General features: G+C 46.7%; 1 protein-coding gene across 1 annotated transcript in view; it reads left to right on the top strand.

Moving 5' to 3' along the window:
- Positions 1-12,210: 12,210 nt before the first annotated feature.
- The window catches only part of ATP2C1 (ATPase secretory pathway Ca2+ transporting 1), a 472,867-nt gene continuing 467,466 nt past the window's right edge, over positions 12,211-17,611 (top strand). Inside the window, exon 1 of the mRNA XM_069211924.1 lies at positions 12,211-12,828. Within this exon, the coding sequence (XP_069068025.1) occupies positions 12,712-12,828 (117 nt within the window). The 5' untranslated portion in view covers positions 12,211-12,711. The remainder of the gene's footprint in view (positions 12,829-17,611) is intronic.

Below are 17,611 nucleotides of genomic sequence, written 5' to 3'. Positions count from 1 at the left end.
GCTGAAGGGGGGCCCCTCTGCGGAGGGTCTCTTCTTTGGTGAAAAAATTTATCAAGATATGGGCAAATACGTAAACACTTTTACGACCTTTGACAAGGCATGATCCTCCCTAAAAAAGTTATTTCAGGCAATTTTTTTTGCTAGGGCTGGGTGAGGTTGGGCCGCTCGCCAGGTCGTCAATACTTTCAAGGCACCTAGAGAGACTACTATTGACACCGGCATGAGGGATTCCACCAGAGGAAGAACGTTTTTCCCTTCCCAGCCAGCTATAACAAAGGGAGATTCAACAAGTGCTCAAGGGGAAACTACCAGTCCAATAATTCCTCAGGTAAACCTCAGCAATATGTCACAAGTTTCTTTGGGGGCAAGGTGAGGTTGTTTGTAGATAATTGGAGGCAGATGACGCATGATGTTTGGTTTTTGTGGATGGTGCAAGGTTTTCAACTAGAGTTTTACCAAACTCCGATTCAGCAGTATCCCCCAGCACCCCTGTGTAGTATTTTTCCCAACTTTTATAGACTCTGAAATAGAAGAGCTGCTGCAGAAACTTGGAGTAGCATATTGCGAACCTCATCTTCGTGGTTTCTGCAGCAACATCTTCTTAGTGCAATAGAAAGGGGGAGGTTACAGGCTAATTTTGAGCTTGCAAGATTTCAATTTTTGTATCGTTTACAGACACCTCAAGATGGAAGGGATCCATCTTATGAGGGACTTACTTCAGTGGGGTGATTGTATGGTCCATCTGAACCTCAAGGATGCTTACCTCACCATTCCCCATCTTTCCTCCTCACAGGCATTTCCTCCAGTTCAGATGGAGGAATCAGTGGCTTGAATATCTGGTGCTGCCCTTTGGGCTGTCATCAGCTGTGCGGTGCTTCACCAAGGTTATGAAACGGGTGATAGCTCACATAAGAGAAAAATGTATACACATGACCGTCTATCTGGACGACATTCTGATAATGGTGCAATCTCGTGAACTGGTGATCAGTTATTTCCAAATGACAGTGAATTTGTTACAGGATTTGTGATCAATAGAGACAAATAAATTCAATGCCCAATTTGATTCTAGAGCTTCTGGCGTTTTAAGTGGATTTAGAGAAGGCTCAGCTCTTACTTCCCAAGACCAAGCTCAGAGACATCAAGAAGGAATTGAATGTGGTCTTATTCAAACAGACTGTATCCTTGAGAGTGATGGCGAGGCTGGTGGGTATACTGGCGTCATCCATCTAAGCGGTGTTTCCCGGTCCTCTGCATTACAGAGCCTTGCAGAGGCTCAGAATGAATTATTTGCTGAAAGGATTAATTTACACAGATCAAGTTTCGCTGACATCAGAGGTAAAGGCAGAGCTTTAATATTGGCTAGGGCACGTCCACACGTTGAATGGCACAGCTATTTGTGGCTCTCATCCAGAACATCATTATAGAGTCTGATGCCAGCCGATGGGGTTGGGGTGCACATTGTGGAGATGTATCTACATTTGGCCGATGGTTCCTTCAAGAGTTGGATCTTAACATTAATTGTCTGGAGCTGCTTGCAGGTTCCTCCAGACCATTCAAACTCTCTCCCCCAATAAGTTGTCTTGTTGTATTCTGCTGAGGATGGACAACATCTCAGTGGTTTGGTATGTCAGCAATTGAGGCTACTGGAGGAAATAGCTAATGACATTTGGCACTTTTGCTTGAATCACAAGATTTGGTGGTCGCAGAATACATCCCAGGTCAGTCCAATGTGATAGAGGACTGGAATTTCAGGTATCTGGTGGACCCCAGCTATTGGAAACTGCATCCATATTCAAACTGATGCAGGACACTTGGGGGGCTTTGCAAGATCAATATCTTTGCATCTCGGTGGAACCATCAGCTGGAGAGTTTTTTCAGTTGGAGACCGGGCCGGTGGGTGAGAGCAATGGATGCCTCCCTGCACGATTGGTCGGGCAATCTGAACTATGCCTTCCCACCCTTCACAATGATTCAGAGAGAGTGGCAACTCAAGTCAAGCGGCAGACTGCGGCATTGGTGCTAATCACGCCGGTTTGGAAAGCACAGTCCTGGTTTCCAATTCTATTGAAGCGATCTCATCTCCACCTCCTTTGGAGTCAAGAGATGCTTCGGTGCCCTCTAGGCTAGATGCATCCAATGGTGGTGCCAGAACAACTGTCCCAGATGGCTTGGAGGCCTTCCAGCAACAGTGATGTCTGCTAGGAATTTCGGATGAGTCTGCGAACTTCATTGGTCAAGCCTGGGCACCCTCTACCAAGAAAAAATATTCCTAAATGAACAATTTACAAACCCTGGCCAAGGCCCCGTAACAGCTGCTCCTATTCCAATCACCACTTCAAATTACATGAAATCATTGGGTGCATAGAGATCTGGGAGGTCAGCCTCTGCACCCTCCCCTTCCGGAAAAGTCCTTCCAATAAATTAGCTATAGATTGATTCAGCACTCACAACAATAATGGCCATATTAATTATCCATAGGGAACAAGTCACAGTAGACTCTGATTCTTTTTAAAGTAATTCTTCATCAGTTTATAGATTTTTCAGATATAATATTCTTTATTGCTAGAAGAGTTTCCAAAACATGATTCTTGTGCGTGTTTATTAATCATGTATTATTTTTGTAGCCTGCAGCCAATTAGTTTTGTTCTATGCCAACTTCATCAGGGCTTGATGTCGCTAAGCGATACTAGCAAAAGTCCACATTCCTCAAATTCTTAAATGGTATGGTCACCAATGTATTTCTGATCCAATGGTGTTGTAAACAACGAAGCAGAAATTGGGTGCTTCTAGTGTGCAACCCCCTCCCCCCCAACCACACACTATGATGAAGTTAGCATAGAATGAAATGCGCTGGCTGCAGGCTACAAAACTCATGTTTGATTAATGAACAAACAGAAGAATCATATTTTGGAAACTTTTCTAGCAATAAAGAATATTATATCTTAAAAATCTATGGAGATGCAGGGTGGGTTGGTGCCTGGAACAGCACGTGGATCCTGTGGAAGCAGAACCTTATAGATAATGTACATTTCAAATCACATAAAGTGAAAGAGCGAATGTCTTAAAGGTCAGTAAACAGTTTCCGGCCTGCCATTTTGGCAAGACGTGCAGGTAGGTAATGTTTCTGTTGTCATGCATCCAGTAATATGTGAACTCCTTAAAGGTATCAGGGTTGTCAATCCCCCAAAACCTAAGTATGCCTTTTTGTGGGATGTGAATGTGGTACTCAATCTGTTTGAAGGCTGGCCGCAAAATGATCAGTTGACCAGGAAACAGTTGTCTGCCAAGTTGGCTATGTTGCTTTGTCTTGTCTCCTGCAGAAAAACTGCAGACGTGAAGGCACTCGATCTTGCAGGTGGATTATTCACTCCAGAAGGCATTTCCTTTTCCTGATAAAACTTTTACCAAGAGTATTGATTATCCTCCTTTTCTGTTTAATGATCAGTTATGTGGGGGAAACATTTGAAAACCTATGAAATCAGTTATATAGTACTTTGAAATGACCCAACTGGGCAGTTGTTAATTGCACTGCAAGAACCTTTCAACCCGGTTTCATCAGCAACTATAGCCAGGTGGCTGAGGGATGTGATGATGGAAGCCGATATTGATACACAGGTGTTTGGGCCGCATTCAGTGAGAGGACCTTTGGCTTTGAAATACATTTTTAGGTTCCACTATTCAGGATTTTATAAGAACACCCAATTGGTTGTCAGACTCAACTTTAAGCAGTTCTATTATGAGCCTGTGGTTGATGTTGCTTCTGTGGTGATTGTTCAGCTTAAGCTAGCATAATCTGAGCCTCCGATCCTGACATAGAATGCAATATTTACATACAGAGCCAACTTCCTACATTGGTGGATCAGCGGTGGGGTACAAGACTTTGCATTTGCTGGACTACTCAGCCAATACCTGATCACACGACAAATTCCAAAATTGTCATTAGAAATTGATTTTTGCAATTTGAAAAGTTGTCTAAATTCTTAAAAGACCTGCTAGGGCCTTGTGTTAGATCCTGTTTAGCATTTCTTTTAGAGTTTAAAAGTTTGTAAAAGTTTGAATTAGATTCTAGAACCAGTTGTAGATTCTTAAAAAGTATTCCAACTTTTAGAAGCAAAATGTCTAGCACAGATGTGACTGTGGTGGAACTCGACACCACACCTTACCTCCATCTTAAGATGAGGGAGCTAAGGTCACTCTGTAAAATAAAGAAAATAACAATGGGCCCCAAACCTACCAAAATACAGCTCCAGGAGCTTTTGGCAGAGTTTGAAAAGGCCAACCCCTCTGAGGGTAGCAACTCAGAGGAAGAGGATAGTGACTTGGAGGACAATTCCCCCCTACCAGTCCTATCTAGGGAGAACAGGGTCCCTCAAACCCTGACTCCAAAAATAATAGTCAGAGATGCTGGTTCCCTCACAGGAGAGACCAACACCTCTGAAATCACTGAGGATAACTCCAGTGAAGATGACCCCCTGTTAGCCAGGATGGTCAAAAGATTGGCTTTGGAAAAGCAGCTCCTAGCCATAGAAAGGGAAAGAAAAGAGATGGGCCTAGGTCCCATCGATGGTGGCAGCAACTTAAATAGGGTCAGAGATTCTCCTGACATCCTAAAAATCCCCAAAGGGATTGTAACAAAATATGAAGATGGTGATGACATCACCAAATGGTTCACAGCTTTTGAGAGGGCTTGTGTAACCAGAAAAGTAAACAGATCTCACTGGGGTGCTCTCCTTTGGGAAATGTTCACTGGAAAGTGTAGGGATAGACTCCTCACACTCTCTGGAAAAGATGCAGAATCTTATGACCTCATGAAGGGTACCCTGATTGAGGGCTTTGGATTCTCCACTGAGGAGTATAGAATTAGATTCAGGGGGGCTCAAAAATCCTCGAGCCAGACCTGGGTTGATTTTGTAGACTACTCAGTAAAAACACTAGATGGTTGGTTAACTGGAAATGAAGTGTGTGACTATGTTGGGCTTTATAATTTGTTTATGAAAGAACACATTTTAAGTAACTGCTTCAATGAAAAGTTGCATCAGTATCTGGTAGACCTAGGTCCAATTTCTCCCCAAGAATTGGGAAAGAAGGCAGACCACTGGGTCAAGACTAGGGTAACCAAAACTTCCACTGGGGGTTACCAAAAGAAAGGGGTTACAAAAACTCCCCAGGAGAAAGTGGGTGACACTAGAAACAAAGAAAAAGAGTCCTCTGTAGGCCCCCAAAAACCAGAACAGGTGGGTGGGCCCCAAGACACAACCCAAAACAAAGGTGGGTACCAGGGTAAGAACTGGGATGCCACTAAGGCATGGTGCCACAACTGTAAACAGTCTGGGCACCACACCAAGAACACTTCTTGTCCCAAAAACAAACCCCAGAACAAAATTCCAGGGGTAACCAGTGTAGCCATGGGAGATGACTCCTCAGATGAGGAGGTCTTCATAGCCTTCAACTGGAAACAGGGCCCAACAGGTGAGTTGGAGATTCCAGAGGGAAGTAGACACTTCCACCACCTACTGGTGAATGGAATCCCAACCACTGCCCTGAGAGACACTTGTGCCAGTCACACTATTGTGCATGACAGGCTGGTGCTCTCGAACCAGTACATCCCAGGTGAGACTGCCAGGGTAAGAGTTAGCCTAGACAGGGTCACTAAGAGGCCTGTGGCTTTAGTGCCCATAGAAGTGGGTGGCACTCTTAGCTGGAGAAGGGTAGTAGTCAGTACAGACCTCCCCCTTGATTGTCTCCTTGGAAATGACTACCCAGAGCTTAGTCAGAGCTCAAGAGAGGAACTGGTCCAGTGCCAGTCCTCTCCCAAGGTTTCTGGAAGTCCTGCCTCTGCAGTAAATGCAAGCAGGCCCCAGAAGAAGAAGAAAAGAAAACAGAGTAGGAAGGGTGGACAACCTTTAGCCAAGGTTACAGCAAGCCAGGGAGATTCTGCTCCAGTAGGGGAGAACTCCAAAAATGGCCCTGATAAAGTCCAACCTGACCCACAAGAAGTCCTGGCTAGTCAGGCAACTGTTAAACCTGAGTGGGTGGCTCCTCAGCTAACAGAAGAAAGAGTGGAAGAAGGGTGTTCACTACAAGATGTGGTAACCCCCCACTCCAATACAGCAGACAGGCAACCTGAACCCAAAGAAGCCTGTAACTTAGCCCCTTCCCTTTTAGGTGAAGAGCTAAAGGTGTGGTTCTGGGCACTGACAGCTGTCAGTGGCCTCTGCTGGGTGTTAGCCTTTATGGCTGCACTATCCTTGGCATGGTGGTCTGACCCCATGCCAAATAACAAGTTAGGCCCCCTGACCCTGTTGGTCATGGTGGGGTTACTCCAGCTCTGGGTAACCTCTTTGGGTAAGCTAGGGGTGACCTTGGCTAAGATAAGATTAGCAGAGGTGGATACCTCTGACCTCAAAATAGAGAGAATGGGTGAAGACATAAAAAGCACAGACAAGAGGCAGTTCAGACTAGGTCCTATCACTGTGGAAGTGGGTCAGTTCCCCAGAGGGAATGACCTGAACAGGAGGATGTAAGGCAGAGTAGGCCCTGCAACAAACCAGCCATTTCCTCTACTCTTCCTCGCCTGACAGACTAGGAAGACTCTTCCAGCGTTGGCTGAGTCTCCTGGCCTGTGGGCTGGGGGGGGCTTGTGTAAAGAAATGGCTCCCTGTTGCAGTTACCCCCCACTTTTTGCCTGATACTGATGCTGACTTGACTGAGAAGTGTGCTGGGACCCTGCTAACCAGGCCCCAGCACCAGTGTTCCTTCACCTAAAATGTACCATTGTATCCACAATTGGCACACCCTGGCATTCAGATAAGTCCCTTGTAACTGGTACTTCTAGTACCAAGGGCCCTGATGCCAAGAAAGGTCTCTAAGGGCTGCAGCATGTCTTATGCCACCCTAGAGACCCCTCACTCAGCACAGACACACTGCTTACAAGCCTGTGTGTGCTGGTGAGAACAAAATGAGTAAGTCGACATGGCACTCCCCTCAGGGTGCCATGCCAGCCTCTCACTGCCTATGCAGTATAGGTAAGACACCCCTCTAGCAGGCCTTACAGCCCTAAGGCAGGGTGCACTATACCATAGGTGAGGGTACCAGTGCATGAGCACTGTGCCCCTACAGTGTCTAAGCAAAACCTTAGACATTGTAAGTGCAGGGTAGCCATAAGAGTATATGGTCTGGGAGTCTGTTTTACACGAACTCCACAGCACCATAATGGCTACACTGAAAACTGGGAAGTTTGGTATCAAACTTCTCAGCACAATAAATGCACACTGATGCCAGTGTACATTTTATTGTAAAATACACCACAGAGGGCACCTTAGAGGTGCCCCCTGAAACTTAACCAACTATCTGTGTAGGCTGACTGGTTCCAGCAGCCTGCCACACTAGAGACATGTTGCTGGCCCCATGGGGAGAGTGCCTTTGTCACTCTGAGGCCAGTAACAAAGCCTGCACTGGGTGGAGATGCTAACACCTCCCCCAGGCAGGAGCTGTGACACCTGGCGGTGAGCCTCAAAGGCTCACCCCTTTGTCACAGCCCAGCAGGGCACTCCAGCTTAGTGGAGTTGCCCGCCCCCTCCGGCCACGGCCCCCACTTTTGGCGGCAAGGCTGGAGGGAACAAAGAAAGCAACAAGGAGGAGTCACTGGCCAGTCAGGACAGCCCCTAAGGTGTCCTGAGCTGAGGTGACTCTAACTTTTAGAAATCCTCCATCTTGCAGATGGAGGATTCCCCCAATAGGGTTAGGATTGTGACCCCCTCCCCTTGGGAGGAGGCACAAAGAGGGTGTACCCACCCTCAGGGCTAGTAGCCATTGGCTACTAACCCCCCAGACCTAAACACGCCCTTAAATTTAGTATTTAAGGGCTACCCTGAACCCTAGAAAATTAGATTCCTGCAACAAGAAGAAGGACTGCCCAGCTGAAAACCCCTGCAGCGGAAGACCAGAAGACGACAACTGCCTTGGCTCCAGAAACTCACCGGCCTGTCTCCTGCCTTCCAAAGATCCTGCTCCAGCGACGCCTTCCGAAGGGACCAGCGACCTCGACATCCTCTGAGGACTGCCCCTGCTTCGAAAAGACAAGAAACTCCCGAGGACAGCGGACCTGCTCCAAGAAAAGCTGCAACTTTGTTTCCAGCAGCTTTAAAGAACCCTGCAAGCTCCCCGCAAGAAGCGTGAGACTTGCAACACTGCACCCGGCGACCCCGACTCGGCTGGTGGCGATCCAACACCTCAGGAGGGACCCCAGGACTACTCTGATACTGTGAGTACCAAAACCTGTCCCCCCTGAGCCCCCACAGCGCCGCCTGCAGAGGGAATCCCGAGGCTTCCCCTGACCGCGACTCTTGGAATCCCAAGTCCCGACGCCTGGGAGAGACCCTGCACCCGCAGCCCCCAGGACCTGAAGGACCGGACTTTCACTGGAGAAGTGACCCCCAGGAGTCCCTCTCCCTTGCCCAAGTGGAGGTTTCCCCGAGGAATCCCCCCCTTGCCTGCCTGCAGCGCTGAAGAGATCCCGAGATCTCTCATAGACTAACATTGAAAACCCGACGCTTGTTTCTACACTGCACCCGGCCGCCCCCGCGCCGCTGAGGGTGAAATTTCTGTGTGGACTTGTGTCCCCCCCGGTGCCCTACAAAACCCCCCTGGTCTGCCCTCCGAAGACGCGGGTACTTACCTGCAAGCAGACCGGAACCGGGGCACCCCCTTCTCTCCATTCTAGCCTATGTGTTTTGGGCACCACTTTGAACTCTGCACCTGACCGGCCCTGAGCTGCTGGTGTGGTGACTTTGGGGTTGCTCTGAACCCCCAACGGTGGGCTACCTTGGACCAAGAACTGAACCCTGTAAGTGTCTTACTTACCTGGTAAAACTAACAAATACTTACCTCCCCTAGGAACTGTGAAAATTGCACTAAGTGTCCACTTTTAAAACAGCTATTTGTCAATAACTTGAAAAGTATACATGCAATTTTGATGAATTGAAGTTCCTAAAGTACTTACCTGCAATACCTTTCGAATGAGCTATTACATGTAGAATTTGAACCTGGGGTTCTTAAAATAAACTAAGAAAAGATATTTTTCTATATAAAAACCTATTGGCTGGATTTGTCTCTGAGTGTGTGTACCTCATTTATTGTCTATGTGTATGTACAACAAATGCTTAACACTACTCCTTGGATAAGCCTACTGCTCGACCACACTACCACAAAATAGAGCATTAGTATTATCTATTTTTTACCACTATTTTACCTCTAAGGGGAACCCTTGGACTCTGTGCATGCTATTCCTTACTTTGAAATAGCACATACAGAGCCAACTTCCTACACATAACATTTTATTCTATGATTGATGTATAGTATTTATACTAATAATTGCCTTATCATTTATCTTGATGCTTATTGTCATGTTTATTATAATGCTTATTATAATGTCAAATCATGTATATTGATGGATATAATGATTTTTACCCACTTGTATGTTACATTGCTTGTTATCTGCAAGTATCGTGACACTTTATCTCATTTTAGGTTCTGACAATAAAACAGAGTGAGAAGGATCAGAAGATCTGCTCTCATGTATGAGCATTCCACGCATCGGTTCGTGGTTGACTTTGACCAAGGGTTTTACAGATACCGATGGAGATAGCCGGCATTGAGTTTTCAGATATTTCATTTATACAGTTTTCTCTTGGACATTTCTTAAGGACTCCGACTGTGCAAAGGTAGAGGAAGTTGTAATGTTGTTCACTGTATTTCAAAGGCTAGATCAGCCGTGATTGGTGGGTTGGTGAAGAGCAAAGTGGGATATGTAGTCAATATGCTAATTTAATATGTTTAAACTGTTTTTTTATTGGATGGGCAGTGGTTTGCTGAAGAGTGGCCGCAGACCTGGGTGGTACAGGAAAGAAGCCTTCTTGGGATTGTTTCCTTTGCTTGTGACATTGGCAGTGTGGGGCAGTGAGATGGCTAACAGGTCAGTTTTGTTTAATATTGACAACATGACGGTGGTGGAGCTGATGAACAACCAGAAGGTGCAGGATCTGAGGTTTTCTGAGACTTTTGCAGCATTTAATTGTGTTATGTATGAAGTTGAATATAGTATTCAGGGTTAAGCATCTACCAGGTTTCAACAATTCCATAGTGGATTCATTGTCTCTTTCACAGTGGCATTGTTTTTGCAGCCCGGTGCCAGGAGCAGAGGAACACAAGACACCTGTGCTGGCAGAGATCTGGGAACGGGGGCATGAGAGTCGTTAGGCTGCTCAAGAAGTCTTTTGTGGAGTCTTCAAAGAGAAGCTATCTCCTTGCCTGGGAGAAATTTGAATCCTTTGAAGGGTGCGAGGGAGAGTTTTTGAGTAATGAGAAAGTGGCGTTGGAACAGAAGGTTATTTGTTTTGTTCTGTTTTTAATTGGTAAAGATTTGTCATCCACAACAATGGCGGGTAAGTTGTCTGGTTTATCTTTTTACTGGAAGTTATATTGGGGATTTGATCCAGCACAGGAAGATATCCTGAGAAGGATTCTAAGAGGGTGGGGCAAGGAAAGAATACGGCAGGTAGAGGGTTGTGGAGGGCTATCACTTCTGACTTATTGGTAGAGCTTTTGGGTGTGTTGTCAGAATGTTGTCATGATGCGTTTGAGGTTGCTATCTTTGATTTATGCATGATATCGATGTTTTTGGAGCCTTTTAGGTGTCTGAGCTGCTTGCGGTATATCAGGAACGGGGGTTGCTGCATAAGGAAGATGTCTGGCTGGGAGGCAGTTGGGGATTTGGCTTTGGAGATCTAAGACAGATCAGCTAGGGAGAGAAAAATTGGTATGGTTTCGGCCGGGTGGACCAGAAGGAGCGAGCCCAGTGAATGAGTGGCACAGGCTCAGTGAGTGGCCAGGGCGTAAACAGGAGACAATTGTTTTGCGAATGGGGATAAGGTCACGACTTTTCAATTACTGCCAGTGCTCCACATGGCTTTGTGGAAGCTGGGTAAGAATGCAGTTAAATCTGGGACTCTTTCCCAAGTATGCAGAGAAACAGATTTATGGATGGAACCTGTGATTGCCTAGCAGGTGGCATGAGGTGCTCTGGTGGGGTAAGAGTGGGATGAGATGGGGGAATCTGCTGCCCTGGTTGGCATCCATGGTACCGAAATGGGGTTGCCCAGACATGCTGATTCTGCATCTGGGAGAAAAAGATTTGGTCCGGCTATCGAGGATCACCCTTCTGCAACACATGCAATGGGACTTGAAGCTCATTCAACAGCATCTGGCAGGGACCTGCTTGATATGGATGGAGTTTGTGTCTGATAGAAAATGGAGGGGAGCACTGAAGCATGGGGCCATTGATAGAGCCCGTTGAAACCTCAACAGGGCAATGAGGATTTTTTGTTAAGCACACTGCATCAAGGTTCTGGTGCACAGGAGTGTTAAAGAAGGGGAAAATTATATTTTTCATGCTGAAGGGGTGCATCTCGTAGAGCTGGGCAATGCATACTACATGTTAGGGTGAGGGGTCTGTTGTGGGGACTTTGGAATGAGAAAGTCTGGTGAAGACGAAAGGATTGAGGAGTTGCTGTGTTGAAGTGGGTGTCACTGCTGGGGCAGTAAAACGGCCTCGGGGGGTTTTCTGGATGGCAGTAGTTGGTGGGGTGTGGAGAGTCAGATGCGGGTGTATCCACCCCTCGGGGTAGAGGAACGGAGCTTAGGCAAATGATGAAGATGTGTGGGATGCCCGGGACAGGGCGGGAAGTTTTCATTGAAGGATGCTTGGGCGAAAGAAGGTAGAATGAGACTAGATATGGAATGTGCTCATGGGGAAAGGGTGAAAGGAAGTGTGAAGCAAGATGGACTGGGGTGAAAGTTTGGTGCGAAGAAAGAATGGGGTTGGTATGTAGAGATTGTTTCATGATGTTCACATAAGTTAACTAAAATGCTGAAATGATATTGAATTGCAAGCCTGTTCTGATAAATGGCCTTTTACACTTCCCTGGACTGTTGAGTGTTGTTATCTAACAAATTGTTCACTCAAAAGCAAGAAAGCACTTTTTTGGTGGAAGGCTACCAAATCAAAACATTTACTCCTAGACTACCAACATGTGGGCGGAGCCAAAGTCCCTTTCTAGTGTTGCTCACACAATTGTCTGGTGGGCGGAGCCAAAGTCCCTTTCTAGTTCTGCTCACATAATTGTCTGGTGGGCGGAGCCAATGTCCCTTTCTAGTGTTGCTCACATAATTGTCTTGCGACAGCTGCACTGTCAAGACAGGCCATGAAAAATAGGTTTATCACTGGGAAGGGAAACGCTTCAGCAGCTAAGGAGTTAAGTATTTCGTGTTCAACAGCCACTGCGTTGTTGTTATATCCATGGATTAAATAAGTCTAATCAAAGTGTGAAAAACTTTCAAAAGAAGGGAACAAGATAAACACCCTCTCTATAAATAGGCAGCCAGTGGAGGGCATTCTGCTTCTGCGGGCAGGCGCCGCACATTCCTGCGCTCCAGGCCATGCTGTGACATTTTAAGGTACTGGCCGGGCTCCTGTCTCTCACTCAGAACTCAGTCCCCTTGTGTACTGCATACAGTGTAAAACAAGGAGGCCCTGTGCGGCCCCCACCCATCCTTCCCCGGGGCTGAGGCTTATCGGAGTAGCAGAAACTACAGATGAAAGCGGCTTGAAAACAGAGGTCACAGGCAGGCGCTGCCCAGCACTTCCCTTTCTAAATGGAGGAACTACGAGCTGCCTCCTTCTTCGGCCGCATTGTCGAGCTCCCTCTCCGGGCCTATGGGTTTATAAATCGACATTTCTCAGCGCCGACGTCCACGGAAGTCCGGCAGGAGGTACAGTGAAAGTTTCCTTATTTAAGAACCGCGCAGCTGAGACGATAAGCACCTTGTTTACCCCGTGAATGCGCACAAGCGGCTCGAAGATCAGTTTGGTTCTGTGACGTGCAGTTGTGTTTAGTTTTCTTTTGTGTTTATATAGCGCTTCTTTCCACAGACGAGGCGCTGGAGACCATGTATCGACAGGTGGGATCGTTCTAGATGGAGGTGTTTGTATGGTTACCCCATTATTTAGAGAATAACTCTCTGCTGTGGCCCTTAACTCTGTGCTTTCTGCAGTTTGCCGTTTTAAATGCCCTGGGCCATTGCACCTCTAACTGAGACTCTAATGAAACCCACCCGAAGCACTAGAACTGATTATATTTTTTTCACACGAGATTCCCCACTTTCAAGATTTCAGGTGGCCTTTATGGGTATAACGGCAGCGAGACTGCCCCGAAAAAAAGTAATGTAATGCATATTGTATTAGTAATTTTAAAGGACTGTACATACATACCAAGGTACCTAAGGCACTTTTTGTTACTTGAAAAAAAATGCCGGTCCCAAACCTTTATTGTAAGGCTTCGCAGCCCCGAAGGACGGCGACGCTCTCATTGTCTCCCGGGACACCCCTCAGATCCATCACGCTGCATGTCACGATACTGAGAAACGCAGGCCTGTCGCACACTGTTGCACTTTCAGATTATGTCAGCTCAGCCTCAATTTAACATGAAGCGTCTGGTTTTGCTGTTGTTCTGAAGTTGCTTTGCCAGTATGCTGGGCTTTAAACCCACTCAATGAATCAATTGGTAAATGTTGCGTTGCTTTCAACGCCTCATCAGTGATGTTGGCGCTATAATAAATGCAATCCATAAAGAGGGGCTGCCATGCAAATCTTGACAGACTGAGTTTCTGGCGCACATACATGGGCTGCTGCATGTGTTTAGGCCCATATTTATACTTTTTGACGCAAAACTGCGCCAACGCAGTTTTGCGTCAAAAAATTTAGCGCCGGCTAACGCCATTCTGAAGTGCCATGCGGGCGCCGTATTTATTCAATGACGTTAGCCGGCGTTAGCCGGCGGCGCTGTCTGGTGTGCGTTAAAAAAAACGACGTACACCAGGCAGCGCCGGCGTAGGGGGAAAATGGCGTATGGGCGTCCACAAATGGTGCAAGTCAGGCTGAGGCAAAAAAATCGCCACAACCCGATTTGCGCCATTTTTTTATGACGCCCAACCCCCATTGAAATGACTCCTGTCTTAGCAAAGACAGGAGTCATGCCCCCTTGCCCAATGGCCATGCCCAGGGGACTTATGTCCCCTGGGCATGGTCATTGGGCATAGTGGCATGTAGGGGGGCACAAATGAGGCCCCCCTATGCCACAAAAAAAAATAAAAAAAAATACTTACCTGGACTTACCTTAATGTCCCTGGGGTGGGTCCCTCCATCCTTGGGTGTCCTCCTGGGGTGGGCAAGGGTGGCCGGGGGTGTCCCTGGGGGCAGGGGAGGGCACCTCTGGGCTCATTCTGAGCCCACAGGTCCCTTAAAGCCTGCCCTGACCCAGGCGCTAAAATCCGGCGCAAATGCGGGTTTTTTAGACCCGCCCACTCCCGGGCATCATTTTTGCCCGGGAGTATAAATACGACGCATATGCATCGCAGTCATTTTTTAAGACGGGAACCCCTACCTTGCATATCATTAACTCAAGGAAGGTGTTCACGCAAAAAAATGACGCTAACTCCATGAACTTTGGCGCTAGACGCGTCTAACGCCAAAGTATAAATATGGAGTTAGTTTTGCGTCGAATTTGCGTCGAAAAAAACGACGCAAATTCGGCGCAAACGGAGTATAAATATGCCCCTTAATTTCCTCTCCTCGCCTTCCCTGCCAATAGGAGTGCGTTTTCTGATCTACTGCCCCCTGGTGGTTGCACACTAGGTGGCCTCTTAATATTGACTTGCTTGGTATGGAAGAAGCAATGGGAGCCCACGGGAATTCATTTACTCTCACCTAAACAGGGACAGTGGGGTTTAAGCATTTTCAAGGATACCTCACATTCATCTCTTGTAACTACACGGGAGAGGCTATGATGTTCCCGAGTTACAGCTCACCTCAACGCAATTTTCAGTTGAGAGAATGTGCTGCTATTAAGGTTGCCACGTTTCCAAGAGATACAAGCATTTGCAATGTAATGGGTCTCGCATTTGCTCGAGTTAGAGCTATTAGCGTTGTAAACGCCTAACAGGACTTTTCTTGCCACATAAACTGAAAATGAGAAGTAAAACAGTTTCACATAAGCGAGCCGACCGCCGTCTTGAGCGTGACAGAGACACACAAAAGGAAACAGAAGTTCGCTCGCAGTCAAACGTATCGGCAAAAGTGCAATTATCCGTGCAACAGGGTCGATATCATGCAAAGTGCTCTACTACTGCTCAGCGAGATCGCGCTGCGTAGGAAATATAAAAAGAAAAGTAGTCCAGAAACCAATACGGAAAACGCAGAGCCTCGTATGTTTTCAGTAGTTTACCAGTGCTCTCAAGTGGAGCTAAACACCAGAAAAGGGATGACTTATGCAATTTGTTTTTGCTTTAAGAGTCTGCAAAAACCTGGACGTGATACTAAATAGGACGGTAAACAAAATCATATGATTTTGTTTGCAGCATGAATTTTCTGCCTCTGTTTACTTTAATTATAAGAGAGAGATCGTTGACACAGCTCCAGAACACATTTAAAAGTGCTTTCTGTTTATATTCACTGTTTGAAGGACGCACAGATAAAGGCAAAAAGTACCATCTTTAAGTGATTTTGCTTATTTTGTACCAACTGGACATTAAAAGGCCAGTGGTGGTGGTGGTAGAAAACCAGCCAGGTGGCGACCCTAGGTGTAATAGTCAGATTTGCTGACTCTGGAACTGGGAAACCAGTTTTGAGTCTGTGTCGGCTCAATATCCTGTGATTCTGTGCAAATCACTTAGGGGGTCATTCTGACCCCCGCCGGCGGCGGTAGCCGGCGGCCTGGCTGGGACCGCCAGAAGACCGTCCCGCGGTCAGAAGACCGCAGCGGTCATTCTGGGTTTCCCACTGGGCTGGCGGGCGACCGCCAAAAGGCCACCCGCCAGCCCAGTGGGTAACACCCTTCCACGAGGAAGCCGGCTCCGAATGGAGCCGGCGGAGTGGAAGGTGTGCGACGGGTGCAGTGGCACCCGTCGCGAATTTCAGTGTCTGCAAAGCAGACACTGAAATTCAAAGTGGGGCCCCACGACACCCCTCACCACCATCCTGTTCCTGGCGGTCGGAACCGCCAGGAACAGGATGGCGGTGAGGGGGTCGGAATCCCCCATGGCGGCGCAGCTTGCTGGATTCCCAGGGCAGCGGAAAACCGGCGGGACACCGCCGGTTTTCCTGTTCTGACCGCGGCCAAACCGCCGCGGTCAGAATGCCCTGCGGGGCACCGCCAGCCCGTTGGCGGTGCTCCCGCCGACCCCGGCCCCGGCGGTCGGAATGACCCCCTTAATCTCCTCATGCCTGCAAAAAAAATCCCCAAATGAATGTGTCCTTGTGTAATGTAACTGGTGCTCATGTAAAGTGTTCCAGTACCTTTGTGTTGAGTCAGTGCTACATACAATTGCAAAAATGAAAAAAATCAACTATGAGGATAAAGTGTAAGCCCTGGTGCTTCATCAGGCTCATTGAAGGGGTTCCAACAATTCTGGAACCTGTTAGGAATTCCAGGGAGGTCACAACAGCCTAAAATAATGTTGGGTTGCACAAGGGATGCAGAATGTATGATGTCCAGGGCACTCTTTAGTCATGATTAGGTTCCCAGTATAAACACTACTTGGGCTTAATATTAATGGGCTTCCTGTTACTTACTTCTATAACCAAGGGTGTGCCGTCAACTTACTAGAGCCATAAGGTTGGTAGCTGATTGCACATGACATCAAATCCCACAAGGTACCACAGCCTATTACAAATGTGATGCACAAAGCAAGAGCAGGTCAGACAATATAAAACTTTTTTTTTTTTCCAAGAAGTCCTACATCTGATACAAGATCAAAAGCTAACACAGTACTCGCGCTTTCCTGGGGTCAACATACTTCAACATCTATAAAGATCCGTATAATACAGAGCCTTCATCATGACCTTAGGTGGCTAAAAATACATCTACTATAATACTGATTGTTCTGCTCCTAAATTGGAGACACTATAAATGATCTTAAGGTAATTAAATCCCATGGTGTTCATGGGCTGGCAAACATTTGCATTGCAATCCAACTTGGGCTCTGGCCTAAGAAAAGATCTTCAACCCCATCCAACCCTCTCGAGGACCTCCATTATTCATATTTTGTGTGTCACACTAGGTGTGAGTAAACAATTGCCTCTTCCATATACTTCAGTCGTTCTAACCTTTTGCTTATAAATATCTGATTTATATGTTTGTATATTCCATTCACTGGATGCCTGTTCAGGCTAGCCATAATAGCTGAATTGCTCGTTTGGTTTATAAGAGTTTACATGTCTTTGTCCCTAAAAACGGAATAGAAATTGATAGACATATTCTGTTGAGACAGTCAACATGGCATGAGGAAAGTTTTCTGATGGCACCTTCATGTTGCCTAGTTCAAAAAGGGAAAAGAGGATTATGTGCACTAATTCTCAAGAACCTTATTGGTGGGTTCATTGCTAAAAATGAAGATTAGAACCGACAAACTCTCTAAACTTGAAATTTTCAAAAAATCTGAAGGAAAGAGTTTGTTTTGAAACCATTCAGGTGTTTACCTTGCCAAAGCCTTAGTAAAT

This window comes from Pleurodeles waltl, chromosome 10 (genome assembly GCF_031143425.1).
Source record: "Pleurodeles waltl isolate 20211129_DDA chromosome 10, aPleWal1.hap1.20221129, whole genome shotgun sequence".
Taxonomy (NCBI): Eukaryota; Metazoa; Chordata; class Amphibia; order Caudata; family Salamandridae; genus Pleurodeles; species Pleurodeles waltl.
The sequence above is the reverse complement of the archived record's forward strand: the minus strand, read 5'-3'. Positions and strand labels throughout refer to the sequence as shown.